At 44.9% G+C, this 18,251-nt stretch overlaps 1 protein-coding gene and 1 pseudogene across 2 annotated transcripts; one reads left to right on the top strand and one right to left on the bottom strand.

The window, feature by feature from the left end:
- Nucleotides 1–4,122: 4,122 nt before the first annotated feature.
- MIEF2 (mitochondrial elongation factor 2) lies at nt 4,123–16,496 on the top strand. Of its 2 annotated transcripts, XM_020967349.2 has the most exons (5): nt 4,529–4,617; nt 6,110–6,207; nt 9,680–9,833; nt 12,175–12,355; nt 14,162–16,496. In XM_020967349.2, the coding sequence occupies exons 3-5, from the start codon at nt 9,687–9,689 to the stop codon at nt 15,220–15,222; spliced, it is 1,389 nt and encodes a 462-aa protein (XP_020823008.1). In that variant the 5' UTR covers nt 4,529–4,617; nt 6,110–6,207; nt 9,680–9,686; the 3' UTR covers nt 15,223–16,496. The 2 variants fall into 2 exon arrangements, with proteins under 2 accessions (XP_020823007.1, XP_020823008.1); XM_020967348.2 differs by lacking the exon at nt 6,110–6,207 and having other exon boundaries at nt 4,123–4,617.
- On the bottom strand, nt 6,342–7,228 carry LOC110194794 (small ribosomal subunit protein uS5 pseudogene; annotated as a pseudogene).
- Nucleotides 16,497–18,251: the final 1,755 nt, after the last annotated feature.

Below are 18,251 nucleotides of genomic sequence, written 5' to 3'. Positions count from 1 at the left end.
AATCTCTCCAGCAGGCTTCTCAGAGTTTCCTTTACTGAAAGCGTTTGCATTCTTTCAGCGGCATAGAAACAGCTGATTAGTACATCATCAAAATAGGAAGCTACCTGATGGTACACCCCAGATAAGCTCCTCCCTAGCTCTACTTCCTCACCCTCCTTACTGTAAACAGTGGCCATTACAATCTGCTTCTCTGGTATCCCAGGGTCTCTATTCATAGTGGTACAGTACCACATGGAAGTGAAATGTCCTGCCTCCTTACCCCCACCTCTTATCGTAGTGCAAATCCCACCTTCTGCAGGAGGTCTTTCCAGGTCCCCCCATCTTCTAGAAAAGCCTTCACCTCTAATGTTATCTTATATCTACTCTGTGTGTATCTTCTGTTTATCAATTTATCTACACTAGAATGTAAGCTGCTTGAGGGCAGGTATGTTTGCTTTTCTTTATAGCTCCAGCACTTAGCACCTTGCCTGTTACATAGTAAACACTTAATAAATACTTGTTTACTGACTGTCACATGGGCCAAACCCTACAACTGAATTTCCCTTAAAATAACTGAATTATTCTAAATCAATTTCCGTCAAACTGCTTTACAATTTTTCTAGCAATTCTTGTCAAGGAAAGACCTCTTTTCAGGTTATTTATTTTTTGGAGGTGTGATGATAGTTTTTCATTTTCCTCCTGGACTATGTGGCTAAGTGAAACCTATTTCCTGTTAATATTAGCCTCACTTGGCTAAAACCTGACTCACAGAATGATAGTATTAAGGGAAGACTTTTGATATTTTTGAGATAAGAAACTAAAGACAGGAAGAGGGGAATACAGCATCTTTAAAAACTCCCAAAGGATTTTATTTGTGGAAGGATTCTCCTAGCTATTTGTGGAAGAATTTCCCTGATGCTGAACCTTTGGCTATCTTTGTGACCTGTAAATAAATCCCTCCCCCTCAACTAGCCCATTATGACTTCTTTAAAATGCAGCTTTATAGTTCTGTAAATAAATGTAGAATTTTGCAAACTCAGTGTTTTAAATCAGTAACTTAGTCTGTTTACTAATTTGTTTTTAACTTTAATTGAAGGAAGCATGAGATAATGAATCTATTTAACTAGGCCTGTGTGATCCCTATCGCATAAGATGCTATAAACATTTTTATGTGTTAAAAAGTTATTTCTGTCTCTTTGATATAATTTTCTCTAGAAAGGCTTGTCAGAAATTCTAGTCTGGGTTCAGGGTTATTTTTCTACTACCTGAACCCATGCTTATGCATAATTAAAAACTAGGTTTTTATTTCTATGATTTCTTCATTGTGGTAGATTTATTCAACAGCAGTAACCTACCACAGGAACTCAAAGAGGACATATTTTTCCTGTAACAGAGGTTATAAAACCTGGGTTTTATAATCACCTATCAGCCCACTAGGAAAGAATGTGTAAGGGCAATGGGTATGTCTTCCTAGCTTTTGCTGGGATGGAGCTGCCTCCTATTTGTATCTTCTTCCCTTTAACAGAGAGCCTCAGACATTGCAAGATGAGAGTAGCAGAGGTTCAGAGATGTGAGTCCATACCATAAATTCACAACAGCTAATCCTGACAGCTGATTGGTATAACACTAAATTTTGAAATTAATTTTGGTATTATTATAATTTTTATTATATTGGTATGGTCCAGCTATGAATATAGAATATCCTTCCTACTATTTCAGTTGATCTTTATTTTTTTAAGGAGTGTTTGTTTTGTAATTGTATTCATAGAAGTATTGGGTAGAATGACTTCCAGATATTTAAATTTTGTAATCATTTTGAATGAGACTTCTCTATTATTGCTTTCTGGATTTTCCCCCCTATATAGAAATGCTCTTGATTTCTATGAATTTATTTGAAAGCCTGCAACTTTACTGAAGTTATAAATTAGTTTTCAATAGTTTCTACTTGTTGTGTCTTCAGCTCATAGGAGTTTAATTATCATTTCTATGCAGATGAGTTCAAGGTCTATATATCCAGTCCCAGTTTCTACCCTAAATTCCAGTCATGAGTAACTAATTGCTGAATGGACATTTCAAATCAGTTGTCCCAGAGATATCTTAAACTCAACATGTCTTTTCCACTTTTCCAAATTTCCCTTCTTTCTGTCAAAGGCACCACTATCCTTCTGGTCTCATAGGTTTGTAATTTCAGCATTATCCTCCACTTTTCACTCTCTTTCACTCTATCCAGTAAGTTGTGAAATCATGCCATTTTTACATTCGTATCTCTTAAGTGGGACCCATTTTCTCACTCACACAACTACCAACCTTTGTTCAGATTCTCATCACCTCTCACCTAGATTATTATAAGAGCCTCAGGCCTCTCCCCATTCCAGTCCATCTTCCACACCTGCTGCCCAAGTAATTTCCTTAAACAAAGACTTAACTATTTGACTCCCTACTCAACCAGCTCCAGTGGTTTTCCATTGCCTATAGGATAAAATATAAACTCTAGCCTCAGTGGACATTTATCACCTTCCTACACTCTGAGATATGGCCCAACTGGACTTTTTATTGTTCCTCACACAACACACTCCATGTCTTATCTTCCTGCCTTTGTACTGGTTGTCTGACCCACAAGTCTAGAAAGTATTTACCCTCTTCTCAACTAAGTCAATTAGAGACCCCCACTTCCTTTAAGAGGAAGTTCAAGCACTTTCCTCTGCATGAAGTCGGTCTTGATTCCCTTAACTGTTAGTGCCGAAGTTCCCAAACTACCTTGGATTTAACTACTTTGCATATATTTGTACTTATTCACATTATATATGCTATATATTTTACATGCATTTGTCCTCTCCCTCTTTAGAATGTATGCTACAACAACGTAAATGGAAAAAGTAATGAAAGATTCAAAATTAAATGCTAACCTTGGCCCCAAATAAGAGATATTGGAAAGCCACTCTCTCCACTTTTTTGCAGAGGTTGTCAGAACTATGGGTGTGGTACATTGCATTCAGACTTCTTTCCTCGTCTTGGTTGGTTTTGATTAACTGTTATTTTTTTCTCTTTTCTAATTCCGCATTATAAGGGATGGTTCTCAGAGAGACACAGGTGATAGAGAAATATAGGTGATGAAAAAACAAAAGAAAACAATAACAATATATATGTATTTTTGAGAGTTAGCTCTTTGGGTCACAGATACACTCTGGCCTTTGCATGCGGTTTTGCATGGGGTCAGGACTTGATCTCACTGTCACAGACTCTCACCGTAGGAAGGAAGGATCCTCAGAGATTGGTCCCAACCCTTTAACCTGAACAGGAATTTCCCCTCACAGTCCTAGAGGAGGGGCAAGCTTGTCTCAGAAATTTGCTCTTGACATTGACAGTAGGGGGCCACTTCTTTTACCTGTAAAGGCCTGGCACTGTTGGCCTCACAACATCTATCCAAAAAAGAAAGAACAGAGTTGACAAACCATATTAGGGGAGGGATATGTCCGTCTGGAGCATATGGTAGGAGTAGAACTTTTTTTATTTCGTGGACCTAACTCGGTATGGGAATTCCTGGTGAGGACACTCCCTTTACCAGAGCAATCCTCACCATCCACTAATATGGCCTCCTTTGTGTTCCTTAAACTAAATAAGACCCTCCAGTTCCTTTCTGGGATTCTCTCCCCCCTGCTTTGAGCCACCTCCCGACTTCCGGGGCACCCCTCAAGTCTCAGCTAAACTCCTGCCTTCTCAGGAAACTCTTCCCCAGCTCTCCTTAATGCTGGTGCCTTACTTCTGAGACTATCCCCAATTTATCCTAGCTGTTTGCATGTTTTCTCTCTCGTTGGACTGTAAGCTCCCTGAGGGCAGGGGCTGTTCTTTGGCCTTTTCCTGTGTCTCCAAGGCTTAGCCCTTAATAAATGCTCTTTGAACAGACTGCTCAGGCAGTTTAGAGATTTGGAGTTGTCCGGTGCCAGGAGAGATGACCCTTGGGCCCAGAGGCACGCCCAAGGCGTGTCCGGGGCGTCTCCAGAACTTACGCCCTGGGTAGAACCTGCTCTTTTCCCCACTAGTCATCAAACCACACCAAGACTCCTCCTACTACCACGTGCTCCAGGCCCGCTTCTCTAGCGTACAGGTGACGTCACAAACGGGTGCTCCTCACAATGACCACTTCCGCCGCGTGAGGAAGCGGATGAATTCCAAGGCCTAATCCCTACCGACTTCCTCGGTCCTTTGAGCCGGCAATTGAACGCTGTGCCTTTAACACCAAAGACACGCCTCCGCACCGTCCGCGTGACGCCTCGCCCCTGGCAGGGAATGTCCGTTAAGGGAGGGCGTGGTCCTTGGGAGATTGGCCGTGCCGAGTTCTGTTTTGGAACGCTTGGGACAAGACGGCATGCCTCTGATTGGACGCACGGGTAGTCAGTCCGGACCGTGCCGAGCGTCAGGGTTCCGCCCCCTGGGTTTCGGGTTTGCGGCTGCGCGCTGGGAAGAGAAGGCTGGAGGTTACAGAGGGGGCCAGTCCTGGGTTTTGGACTTGGGGAAGAGGAAGAGGAGGAGGAGGGAAGGTGGAGGTGAAGAAGGTGGAGTAGGAGGAAGAGGAGGACTAGGGGCTCACTGTGGGCCGGGCCTTCTCTTCCCAGGTGATGCAGTGAAGCAGCAGTGCAGGTAGGAAGGTCTTTCGGGTGTCCGAGGGGCCCCAACGACAGACGACTGGGGCCGTTCCGGGGCGCGGGGAAGCGTTTGGAGGTGCTAGGAGAGACACGAGCCCTTCTCCCAGCGGGGGTTCCTTGTCCCCGATCTGGGGGCAGGGAGGGGAGGGGAGGAGAGGAGGGAGCCTCCGCGATGACTGCGCCTGCGCCGGCCCCGTTGGAGTCCGAGGCTGCGAATGATGCTCCTTTCGCCCTCCCTGTTCCTCACTCCTGGGGTACCCCGGTACCTGCGGGAATCGGGGGAAGAAGGGGCAAGCGTCCCAGGTGGCCCCAAGGCCCTCTTGCCCTGGTACGGGAGGGCTCGAGACTTGCAGTGGGCATAGGAGGTAGAGGAAGAGAGACCTTGGGAAGATCATAGATCCAGAGCTGGAAGGGACTTTGGAGCCCAGCCCCATCATTTTTACCTGTAAGGAAGCCAGAAATCAGAGAGATCAAGGGACCTGCCCAAGATCACAAAGCGAGTGCTGGGAAAAGAAGCCATTGAGACGGGCTACCCGTCTTAAGCCACGACCTCCGGGGTGTAGGACCGTGCTTTTCCCGGACTCTAGTCTGCAAAGCATGGGATGAGAAGCCTTCCTGGGTAGTAGGACCATGGCCCTTCTGGAGCAGTCTCCAAAGCAGGGACATGGAGGCCGGCCTGGGTAGAGCAAGCAGAGCTTTCTCCAGGGCCACTTCATAGCGTGGTCGTGGCTCCCGAGTTTGGTGGAGCCAGTGGGGTGGAGGAGGGGTGAGAAAGGAGGTAGGATTACTTGGGGAATGGGGAGGGGTGGGACTAGCAGGAAGAAATAGGGCCTAGGGGTCAGGAATCAATCCATATAATTCTGTTTTAGTTCTTATGTTGAGTTGTTAAAGTCTTAGACTTCCAGAATTCTTGGGAGGTGATAGGCTTTAGAGAGCACGTAATCCAAATCCTGTTTTTGCTATGTAGGACCCATCCATTTTGCTGTAAGGGAAATGAAGTCCAGAGAAGTGGCAGCAAACTGCCCAAGGTCATGCAGCTAGTTGTACTCTGAGTAAAACTGGGAGGAGTTTAGTCCATTAGACCAAAGAGTGTTGTTTGTTGTTTGGAAGTGTTTGCTGGAGTCAGCTTTATTTTTAACTAGGAGAGTCAGTATTCCTGTAGTTCCCCCGCAGTGTCTAGTTCCTGTTACCAAACAGCTGAATTGTGGGTTGGGCTGAACTGTTTAAACTCTGCACAGCCAGATTGTCCTAATGAACCCCAGGGTGACTTGAAGACCTCTACTTTGGCTTAGCCTGGCTCCCTCTTCCCCAGAGACTCCTGCAGGCATTCAGGGAATGGGAATGGCCTGGGAGGTCATTTCAAGGGAGAATGTGGAACTGGAGGGGTGATTAGTGAGAGGGCCACTTAAGGTGGAGTGGCTGATACAGCTTCTAGGATTACATCTGCTGTCCACCAGTCTCTCAAAATACAGGTTACCTTTGCACAGGCAAAATTCCCGGTTGTCCTCTGGTGAAACCATAGAATGACATAGCTTCAAGGGACCATCTAGTCCAACCTCTTCCGTATACAGAGAAGGAAATTAAGGTAACTGAAAGTGGGAAATGACTTGTTCACAGCCACACAGTTAATAGCAAAAACTGGAATTCAGATTTCCTAACTCTTGGTTTGTTGTTGTTTGCACTACTCTGGAGTCTGTTTTTTTATTTTTATTTTTTTTAGCAGGCATAGTTCAATTTATTTGTTTATAAAAAACATCTATGTGGTTGCCACAGCAGCTGCCTGGGTCCTCTGGACAGACACTCAAGTGTGAGTCTTTACAAGATGGTCGGTGAATTCCTGATAGGGAGACTTAGTGAGCACACTCTGCTTCTGGGGTTAGATAGCTGTGTGTTTTGGAGATGGCATCAAAGATAGCTTTAGAGAAGTTGCCCAGAGTAGCAGTACAGCCTCTTGTAGATGTGTAGGAGTCATCAATTCCAGACATCATCAGGAGCTTCTTAGGCACAGGAGCTGAGACGATACCAGTACCTCTAGGGGCGGGGACCAGGCGCACCAAAAGCGATCCACATCGCCCAGTGACCTTGCAGGGCACTGTGTGAGGCTGGCCAGTCTTGTTCCCCCAGTAGCCACGTCTCACAGGAACGATGGACAGGTTGGCCAGAATGGTAGCACCACGAATAGCTGTGGCCACTTCTTTGGAGCACTTGACACCCAGGCCAACATGGCTGTTGTAGTCACCGATGGCCACAAAAGCCTTGAACCTGGTATGTTGTCCAGCTCTGAACAGGCATTATCTTCAGAACCTCATCTTTCAATGAAGATCCCAGGAAGAAATCTATGATCTCAGACTCCTTGATAGGAAGGGAGAAAAGATAGCTCTCTTCCAAACATTTGATCTTCATGTCCTTGACTAGCCAGTCCAGCTTAGTGACAGGAACCCACTGCTTGTCTTTGGCCTTTCCTCCCCGGGCCCCACAGCCACAACCACAGCCCTGACCTTGACCTCGGCCCCACTGCCGAAGCCACCGAGGAAGCCACCTCGGTCTCTGACTCTGAGGCCCCCAGGGCCTCCTGCTCCTCCTGCAGCACTGGCATCGTCCACCATTTGGTGTTCGCTAGAAGTAGAAGTAGAAGTAGGAGTCTACTTTAAAGAACACTAGGGCACTTGGTAGGTTTAGACTCCATCGTACCACAGAAAGAGCACAGATGAGCAGAGGACCTGAGTTTTAGTCCCACCTTGGATCCTTAATACCTGTTTGTTGTTACTTTTTAAAAGGTTTGAGAGACATAGTTTCTGGGTAATTTAATCATTTTATTAATAAGGCCATCAGGTTATTAATAAAAGGATGGTCATTTGGCTGTCTCTCTTAGACAGACCCCTAATGGCAGTGGAGTCAACAATTTATATACCTTTTGGAGAGGTGTTCCTGAGGGGTGTCTACTCAACCCTGATTGGTTAATCAAATGAGAGGAGAGGTAGGCTCTCTTGGCATAGTTGACTTAGGTCACTCAAATCTTTGTCAAAGAGGCATCAATTTCCATATCACCTGTTTCTATGTGAGTTTGATATTTGACACTGGGGCTCTAATGTTTTGACTAGAATCACTCTTTGATTGAATCTTTGGAACTGAGTGGAACAGAGCCTGATTACTTCCTTCAGTCAAAGCTATTGTGTGGGAGGCTGGGTTACCCAGGCAGAAGCCATTTTGGCAGAGAGTTGGGGACAGGATTCTGGGCTGTTGGAGCAAGCATGGAGTGAAGATACAACTGAGCTGTGCCAGAGAAGAGATATATGGAGGAGTCCTTGGCTTTCTTCCGGGACTTCCTTTGTAAGGCCTGTCTATCCACAAACACTATAAAATTCACGTTCCAGTTAGCTGAATTTTACTCCAACCACAGACGCCCTACCTACCTATAGATATAAATTCTAATTGTTTGATTTAGTCAAAAAACATTCTTACCCAATCAAGGTGCCAGTGCCAAATGGGGTGGTTTCAAATACCCGTCTTTATGAGAAGATAACACTACCATTGTGTTTTCTCATCAGTCCTTTTAACTGTACTAATGAAGATGGAGAGCAGGAATTATCCCAGATTTTACAGAATGGAAAGATGAGAAGTGTTTTGCCTAAGGTCATACGTTGAGATTGCTATAGAGCCAAGACTGGAGCTAGGAGTCCCTTAGTTTTCTGGTGCTCCCTCCCTTAAGGGTTATGGCTTTGGGCAGAACAAGTGGCAGTAGTTCCAGCGTTCTTTATACCACACCACAAGAGCTATTTTTAGTCTCTGGAAGTTAAGGGTCATGGCAAAAATACTTGCTAGGGGGCTTGAGCTCTGCCTGATTCATTTCTCTGGCATTGATGAGTGGTGGTATTTGGTTACCTGGGCAACTTCACTCCAAGGCACAGATGCCTTAAGAATGAGTAAGTCATAGACACTGAGAGCTCAAAGGGAGCTTGAGAGGTCAGTGCGTCCAGCCCTTCCCCTCAGGATGTCCAGGGTGATGATTCCATGGCCTGTTGTTTCTGCATTTGATCAGGAAACTCTCATCTAAGGGAGTTAATCTTGCTGTTGCCCAAGTTCTCCCTCCATATTGGCATTCAGTGGGATGTACTTTTTTTTTTGGTTGGTTTTTGAGTGCTTCCTTATAGTATTGGCTTTCATCCTGCTTCTCCTGAAGGTCCTGGGAGAGAGAGAGAGTGAGTGTGTGTGTGTGTGTGTGTGTGTGTGTGTGTGTGTGTGTTTGGGGGAGTGGAAAGGAGTGGCATTCATTTGCGAAGGGCCAAATCAAATGTGGGGAGCCAGCTGTCCCCCGTTCCTTCTCCCTAGTCTATGCCCAAAGGTACCTTTAACCTCTCCTTCCTGGATTACCAGAAATCTGATGACATCTACATATGGGTCAGCATTTCAGTGCAAAAAAAAAAATCACTTCTCCCCCCACATTCAGTAAAACCAAATTTTTCTGCCTCCAGGGTCCTTGGGGACCAGGGAACACGCTTAACTTTGTATTTGAACCACAAGTCGTATGTTCCTGACTCCTGATTTGTCCCCTTCCTTTAATAAGGTGCTAATACTGGTTTCAGTATCTTTGATCATGTTGATTGGCTTAAGATAACTTTTGTGAGTTGTCAGCCTTGGAACGTGGAATAGGAACACAGAACAGAGACAGATACACCAATATTCAGAATCAAACCCTGGCATTTGGGGTGGCCTGGGAGGCCCAGTAGGAGGGAAGGCTTTTAGCTACTAGATAGGGCCAGAAAGTCATAAATAATACCCAATGTTGGAGCCTTACTGGTGCCATTCTTGTCTGCCTCATGGCTGGGGGTTGTCTATTCCAGTCCTACCAAGTAGTTTTATTTTTGAAGGGAGGGAGAGGTAGCCCTTCTATATCTATGCAGGAGAAAGTGAACCTGTCCCATTTGCTTTAGCAAACTTCTCTAAAAGGCACCAAATTCTGTACACTGTCCTCCTCAATCTCTAGTCATGGCCTTCTGTCTTCCCCTCTCAGAGGTGTATCTCCCTAGCCCTGCCTCTACCCTTTCCTGTCTTGGCAGGTGGATCATGGCAGAGTTCTCCCAGAAGAGGGGGAAGCACCGAGATGAAGATCCGCTAAGCAGTGCCGTGGACTTCCTGCTGGCCAATGCTAGGCTGGTGCTAGGTGTGGGTGGTGCTGCTGTCCTGGGTATCGCCACCCTGGCAGTGAAGCGGGTAAGACCAAGGGATCAGGGAGAGGTGATTTGTCCCTTCTGAAACCTGTTTTGAAGGGGGCACCTGGGGGTAGAAACAGGGTATTACTCATCTGGCTATCCTAGTCTCTCTGGGATGCTAGAGGTAACTACCTCCCTGCTCATAGTCTGAATCTTAGCACTTGTCCCTGAATACTCCGGAACCGCCTCAGCCTTCCTTATGAGTTCCTCAAATGAGGAAGAGGCTTTCTCATCCTTTTTTATAGGTTCTGGATTTCTAAACACTTAATTCTCTTTCCTCCGATGTTCTGTGTGATCTTGTAGCACTGTGGCTGGAAGGGTGAAAGATGTATTGGGAGGACGGGCTTCTAAATGGGTTGTTGAAATCAGGTAAACCTGGTTGATCTAGGTTACTTAACTCTATTAGAACATAAGGCTGGTGACAGACTGGAAGTTCTAAAGCCACAGATCTTCGGTGTGTATCTCTGGCCATGTTATATGTGCTTCTGTCAAAAGTGCCTAGTTCAGTGAAAATCTTTCCCCTCTTTTGGAGAACATTCAAAACATAATATGCTGCCCCACCATTATTGTGACCTTTTTATAAAGTAATGTGATCCATTGAATCAGAACTTTTCTACCTGAAAGTACCCACCCCCTCCTACTGCTAAGAACAGTTTGAGAATGAATTACTGTTTTTAGCTTTGGTAGGAGTGAGTCTGGGAGAGGTGGTTGGGTTTTTGCATGTTTAGGGGATATCTTTAGAGTCACCCTGTATAGATGGAGGGCATTTTTCTGCCTTTTCCACCAGCAGTCAGTCGTCACTTGGATGAAAGTCTGAGGGAAGAAGAGAAAATCATCACTGTCTGAGCCAGGACAAACACCAGCTTTGCGCTTACTATACTTGGTAGGCCCTCCTGGCCCCTCTTGTAGGTCACCTTCCCTCAGGGCTACTTTGTTCTAGCAGATACCCTTCTTCTCAGAGCAAGTGTGGCTAAGGCTAAGTATTTGATGCCTCTATATTTAATTTCATTCCTGTCCTTCTGCCAAACCAGAAGGCCTGAGGTGGTGAGGCCAGGAATATAGCTTAGTTTAGGGACTTGTCTCAGAAGAGAGATGGCAGAAGTCGGGGTGATGAGCCATGGAATCGAAAGAAGGACCTAACTTTAGAAATCCAGCTGCTTGTGGCTTTTCCTTTTGCACTTGTCACAGAGTCTGCCTGAAAGGATCTCTCCTTCCTTTCTCAACCATGTCTGCTCAGATGAAGGCAGGGTATCCTACAGAGAGGGGAGTGTTAGAGGAAAAAGGACAGTGCTATCCTGCTTCCACTTCTACATAACTGCTATTGTTTATGGAAACCCAACTCTGATTGAATGTGGCCATTGGAGAAGCCTTGGTTACCAAGGGCTGAGGCTGAATGTTTAGGTTGTTAGATGAAATGAGATTAGTCTAAGAGTCCACCTCCCACTAGAGCTAATTGTCTGTCCTGTTGCTCAATAGGAGCCATCCCTTTTGGTAGTTCTAGGACTGGTTACTCGAAGGTCAGAACACAGTGCTAAAGAGACCAACATCATCCCTGTTCTAGTGGTCAGTAGGGCCAGACCCAGTGGTGTATGTAGATGGCAAGCCTGTCTCTGTAGTTGGAGACAACTGTATGTATTTTGAGCAACATTGTCATACAAAAGGCAGTAGGGTTTTTTTAGCTATTGCTGAAATTATAGAAATGGGCCCTTTGAGTATGAATTACAACTGGGATGATTTGGGTGGAGTACAAAGATAGTAAATAACAGCTGTCCTCCCTTCTGTATCACCATTCAAGATTCAGATGAGTTTTGATGTGGGTTAGCCCCAGTGGGCACCCACTGCAAAGGAGATAAGTCCCTAACTTCTGGGCTGTATTGAAGCAGGTAGGTGGAATAGTGGATGAAATGTGGAATTTGAAAGTCAGGCAGACTTGAATTCAGTCCTGCTCATATAGGATTTGCTAGTTGTGTGACCCTGGGCAAGTCACTGACCTTCTTAGCCTAAGTTTTCTCATCCATAAAATGGGGACAGTAGCACCTACTTCAGAGTTGTAAGGATCAAATGAGATAATAATTCAAGCACTTTACAAACCGTAAGGGGCACGCACCCGCGCACACGTGTGTGTGTGTGTGTGTGTGTGTGTGTATGTGCTTACATACATATATGTAAATATATACTTTATATACATTGGCTATGGTTATTATCAGTAGTATGGTATTAGCCACTTTAAAGGGAAGAAGAATGCTAAAAGTTGTCCATTTCCCAGGTGGTAATGAGGGGTCCCCAGAGATTAGGTTCTTTCTTCCTCCTGCCTATTTCTGACTGCGTAATCTGTCCCTTAGCTCATCGACCGTGCTACCAGCCCGCCTGACAAGGATGATGTCAAAGCTGAGCAGAAGTCCATTGAGGAAAGCTGGCAGGAGCTGAGTTTGCTCAAGGCCTCAACTAGACCCCAGCCAAAGCAGAGACGAGAAGACCTCAGCCAGCCACAGCCTTCCTCAGCCCAGGCTTCTCGTGCCCCAGGTTGGCTTTGACTCCTTCCAAAACATCCCTTTTTCTTTTTGTTTTGTTTCTTATTGTCAGATTGTGGCCTTCCGGCCATGAAATAAGAGTGAGATGGGAATATGTTCTTGTATTGGGCAGCAGTGGGCATTGAGAATCCTAGGGTGTCAGAGCTGAGAGGAATCTTAGAGGTTATTCTCACTCTGCATTAAGTCTGGAATGTAGGTGAGTCATTCATTGAACCTGTTTTCTAATCTTTAAAATAGAGGTTCTTGCCTACCTTACAAGGGTGTCATAAGGATAAAATTTTTAAATAATTCATGTTTACATAGCTCTTTCAGATTTACAAATTGGTTGCTTTTAAAACCAGATTTGGCCCGAGTTGAGAAAACATATCTCTCTTTAGAGGTGAAAAATTGTGGGTATGGCATATTACATGTACAATATACGTGTTTACTTTGTTGAGTTGCTTTTTCCTTTTTTTTCTTCTTTTTTTTTTTTTTTTTTGGTGAGGCATTTGGGGTTAAGTGACCGAGTCACACAGCTAGTGTGTGTTATGTGTCTGAGGCCAGATTTGAACTTGAGTGCTCTTGGCTCCAGGCCCGGTGCTCTATCCTCTGTACCACCTAGCTCCCCCTTGAATTGCTTTTTCCCCCCTCTTGTTTTCAGTCTTTGTTTTAAGGGATGGCTTACTAGGTATGGGAGAGAGGTACTGAGAAAGGAAAGTGATATAAAACGTGCTATCAGCAAAAATAAGATGAAAAGTGCTTTCCTTATAACAACCCTGTCAAGTGGTAGTGTAAGTGTTATTTCCATTTTATAGATGAGGAAACTGAGAAACAGAGAAGTTTAGCAAGTGGCTTGTGGTCATATAGGTAGTAAGTGTTGCAGTTGAGATTAAAAACCTAGTCTCCTGACTCTTAAGACTGGTTCTTTTCCCACTATACTCTGCTGCCTTCTATAGAGTGCTTTATAAATATAGATTATGCTTGTTATCTAGTCTAGGCTCTCATTTGACAGAGGATGAAACTAAAATCCTGAAAGAGCACAGGACTTTTAGAGTTCACATAGTAAATGGCAGAGTCTTCTGACTCCCGGGGGCCTTTCTGAGATTTATCAATGCTTTTAGGAGCTACCACTATACTCAAATCAAGTGATTCTCAGCCTCTCTGGTCTCAGGACTCCTTTAAACTTCTTCAAAATTTTAAAAAATTATTGAGAACCTCTACCACCGTCACCTCCCAAAGAGCTTTTGTTTATTTGAGTTAGAACTATCAATATTTGCCACATTAGAAATTAAGGTGTCTTGGTATTTTGCTATGAAAAATGGTTTGGATCTGGGGCATCCCCAGGAGCTCCTGGACCACACTTTGAAAGCTGCTGCTCAAAGCTAGACTGTAGGACTGTTCCAAACATAGTATTTCTGATGTAGGCAGGGAAAGGGATCTTCGGACCATCCTAGCCCGCTGGCTTCCCAGGACAGTCCAGCAGGGGTGGTTCTTGTCTCTGTTCCACTGACAGGACAATTCATTGTTGAGCTGAGTGGCCATAGTGATGGCCACTGGGTGAGTATTGTACAAGTTTCTTTGTAAGTCTTTCCTCCTTTTGAGAGACTAGGTATTAATCTCTATTCTACTAGTGGGACAAATGGAAGAAAAGTACTTTGGGGTTGCATTTTGTCCCCAGTCCTGTACGTTATCTGTGGTGTCTTGAGTGTCACAAACCTAGTATGGTCAGGATGGAATTGTGTGTAGTTTAAGGGCCCTCTTTTGTTTTTGCTCTAATACTGGAGTGCACAGCCTGATTTTTCCCTTTTCCTCTCTGTAGAAGCAGAACCACCCAGAGACCCTGTGGCTGTGACTGTGTCCAAACTCAGCCCCAGTCCCCCAATGCCATTATGCCTTACACTGCAGGAGAGACTCCTCATGTACTATCAGAACCGTGTGGTTGTCTCTGAATCCGACATCACCCTGGCTAAACAGCTGGCTGGTGACATTGCCTACGAGTTGCAGAACTTCTTGCGCAGTAAATTCCCAGAGCTGCCTTTCGGGGATCTGTCTCCAAGCAGCACCCTGTATGACGGACTGGAGGCCGTGGCCGCCGACCACACTCGCCTGCTAGTGCCACTGGTGCTAGAGCCCAACCTGTGGAGCTTCATTCCTGGGGAAGACACCGTTGCCAATGATCCTTACTACTGGGTGATTCGAAGGACTCAGTTGGAGTACTTTCCCCGAGGGAGTAGCCCCTGGGACCGGTTCATAGTAGGTGGCTACCTCTCCTCCAGTGTCATCCTCGAGGTGCTCCGGAAGGTCCTGGTAGGCTCTGTCAACTGGCCAGCCATTGGCAGCATGCTGGATTGCCTTATCCGCCCTGGAGTGGTCTCGGAGGAGCTCCTGCTGGAGGTTCAGCATGACCAGTCAGAGCTAAGAATTGTCATCTTTCCCACTGCAGAGAGTGAGGACAGGGTCCTGCTGGCCAACCCTCGGGAAGGACTGTTGGAGAACCTTTGGCAGCAGGACTTCTACCGGGCTGAGGTGTCTAAGCTGCAGGAGCTGGATAGTGCAGATTCTGGTGCCCGACGCCTCTGTCTCCAGCTCCTGCAAGGCGTCTGCAGGCACCATCCCTCACTGAACAGGCTGAGTGTCAGCCACCTGGCCCAGGTCATCCTCCACCTCAGTGAGGTGGAGACAGACTGGGCTGAGGACTCCTTAGCAGATCGGTTCCAACAGGTGATTATGGAGCTGATTGGCTACCTGGAGGAGGGATCTCTTCCCTGCTATTTTAATCAGCACATCAATCTTTTTGGCAGTTTGCATGAAGAGGAGATAGATGACTTGGGCTTTGCTCTGTATAATGCTGTGACAGCGCCAGAGCTCTTGTTATCGTAGACGGGATTAATGAAATGTGATCTTGGAAAGTTTTTTTAAATGTTTAGCTCTTTCAGCTCTGGGAGTCTAAGGGGACAGGTGAAGAGTTTTTCTCTTATTTTCTAGCCAGTACAAGGTGGACATTTTGGAGGAATAAAAAGAGGGTCCATTTCTTAAGCACACTGAGTTGGCAGCTGTTTTGGGCATGGATTGGAACAAACTTAGGGTCCTGTGCCTCTGAGCTCACTCAAATGTTACCAGAGCCCAAGAGCCTTACAATGAGCAATCAGCCAGATCCAGCTGATGGTGACCAGGCCACCCCCTCTCTTCACTTGATTCCTCTCCCTTGGGACAGCCCCTTTTTGGAAAGACAAAGCCCTGAGTCTTGGACAGAAGCTGAACAGCCTCTGTCTTGAGTAGCAGGCAAGAGCCATAGGACAGAAGATTCCCTTTCCCCGTATTGTAAACCCAGATCCATACTTGGCCCCTTGGGACTGAAGGACCCAGGTGTCTCTAGAGGGTTGGCCACAAAATACATTATGCCACCAGCACTGAAGGGATCATATGAAAATCCTGAAGAGTGATGGCAGGGAAAGGAAATTAGACCTTTTTTTAACCCAGAGAAAATTATTTATTTGCACCAGTGACCCATTTATTATGATAGTGATTGAGGCTTCACATTTTCTGGGGACCATAAGGACAAGAGTATGGTTTGCCTGAGGGCAAGGAGTTCAAAGTATTCTAAGCCTCTCTGAAGGAAGTAAACATTTAATACAAAGCGTGTTTTCTATTGCTTAAAAGGCTGTGGCCAGCTTTTACCTGCAGGCCTCTTGGGCCAAGAGGTGATGAGAGCCGGATTCTCTTGCATGCTTTGGTCTGCAGATCTCATCTTCCTTCAGATAGAGCTTTCTCCAGTGGGATTTGTATACTATGAGATGGCCCCCAACCAAGAGCTGAAGTCCTTGATGCTGTGTGTCTTGCCTTTGAAAAAGAAATGTTTTCTAATGGCTGTTATTAAATTAACTTGGGTACTAAGAGCATTACACAGAAATGAACAGTTTCCAAAGAGGCCTTGTTTTCACAAGCAGGTCGTTTGTGTGCCAAAAGTTTATTATTCACAGTTGATATGTGACTCCTTTCAGTTGGTTAAAATTGGTATTTGGTTATCAGAGGGGGAGGTTATTTTTTCTCTAAGTACTGAAATGCTTGTCATCTTAATGTGTCTTTGGTCTCCCTCACTGCTGGAAGAAGTCCGTTTCTCAAAGAATGTGATGGAGAATAAAGGAGAAAAATCATCTCAGTTGTACGTAAGTGAATTGTTTTTCCATGCAAGCGTTTATGAAGTTGCAAAATTACTACTATCCAGCAGGACAGAAAATCACTTCGCTTCACTTTTCCAGATGAGGAAAGAAGAAAGTTTTGGACAAGGTGATCTCTCTTAAGTTCCATTTCAGCATTGATTTCCTCTAAATCTAGGCTGAATGAAAGATACAGTGCATTATATGCCCATACCTGAAATTTTTCTGTCTTGGAAGGACCTACCAGAAGTTAAATTTCTCTGGGCACTGAGAATCCAGAGTCAGTCACCTTCATAGCAAAATGAGACATTGGATTAGGCAAGGATGACTCATTTTACAAATAGGAAAGCTAATTCATAAAGCAATTGTGTCTTACCCAAAATTACATGCTGTTTCAGTGGCAAGGGCAGAGATTAGAGATTACCTTTCCCTGTTGCAAATAACTGGACACAGCAAGTTGTCATTATTGAGGGTTCTTCAGATAATAACTAGCATTTACATAGCACATAATTATATGTATGTGCCAGGGACTGTACTAAGCAATTTGCAAATATCTCATTTGATCTTCACAATAACTCAGGGAGGTAGGTGCTTTTATCACCATTCTACAGTTAAGGAAACTGAGGCAAACAGATCAAGTGACTTGCCCAAGGTTACACAGCTAATGTGTCTGAGGCCAGATTAAGATTGAACCATTTCAAAAAGAACAAATCAGGCTGATCATCAAAGTTCTTGTGCCTTGCTTTTCAACTCTAACCTCAGTGAAATAAGGTGAAATTTAAATTGTCATAGGCTATCTGTGCTTCTTACCACTTGATTTTGATTACACTGTCATGCTTGCCTCAGGGTTCACACCAGGGAATCACTTTATAGGTGATGCAGGTCCTATTACAAAAAGGTCCTCATAATGAATTCCTGAATAACTGAACTCCAGTATACACTTCTCAACCATGGACTTGCTCTGTAGCAAATAATAGTATGACAAGGTTCTGGTACTCCAGTTATCTATGGCTTTCTTCCCTTACGCTTCATTCAAGGAGCTATAATTTCATTATGACACTTTCTCACCCTTACAGATTACAGTTTTGCCAGCTGCCTTAAGCAGATAGTCTGTGGGTTGGTGTGGCTAAAGAAAAAGCCACTAGGCTGGCTGAATCTCTCTTCACATTTACACAATTTAGAGCTGATTAGAAATGCTCCAGGTTTGGGAATCTGGAGCTTCATTCTTTAGCACTTGAGTATGGCAACTCTACTGACTCTATAATTGGTTGGTTTTGTTGGGGGGTTTTTTGGTTTTTATTTTTGGTGAGGTAGTTAAGGTTAAGTGACTTGCCCAGAGTCACACAGCTAATGAATGTTACATGTCTGAGGTGGATTCGAACTGAGATCCTTCTGACTTCAGTGCTCTTGCTCTATCCACTGCGCCACCTAGCTGTCCTGGATTGGGTTTTTTTTCCTTAAGCATTCAAAACCCACTATTCTTTTCATCATAATTTTGTTTTTTGGTGGGGCATAATTTTTCTTAAGCCTAATCCGAGGCAACGAGGTAGCATAGTGCTAGACCGGGTTCCCCGCCCCTGTCAACCCCTCTTGGCTTTAAAATGAGGACAATTACAACATGTGTATCATAGAATTGTTGTGAAAATCAAATGAGATTTTATTAATGTCTGTGTTGCAAACCTTAAAGCACTGCATAAATGCTAGCTATAGTTCTTAAGTCTCAGTAAACAAAACGGGGAGGCATATTTAGCC

The sequence above is a fragment of the Phascolarctos cinereus genome, unplaced genomic scaffold (assembly GCF_003287225.1).
Source record: "Phascolarctos cinereus isolate Bilbo 61053 unplaced genomic scaffold, phaCin_HiC Scaffold_4;HRSCAF=312, whole genome shotgun sequence".
Classification (NCBI taxonomy): Eukaryota; Metazoa; Chordata; class Mammalia; order Diprotodontia; family Phascolarctidae; genus Phascolarctos; species Phascolarctos cinereus.
This window is presented reverse-complemented; position numbering and strand designations above follow the sequence as displayed.

Excerpts from the sequence above, each read along its gene's own strand:
- MIEF2 (XM_020967348.2), top strand. The coding sequence starts at position 4,346 with ATGCCTCTGATTGGACGCACGGGTAGTCAGTCCGGACCGTGCCGAGCG. Across the intron at positions 4,618-9,679 it reads GCAGTGAAGCAGCAGTGCAG|GTGGATCATGGCAGAGTTCT; the intron begins GTAGGAAGGTCT and ends CTGTCTTGGCAG. Across the intron at positions 12,356-14,161 it reads CCAGGCTTCTCGTGCCCCAG|AAGCAGAACCACCCAGAGAC; the intron begins GTTGGCTTTGAC and ends TCCTCTCTGTAG.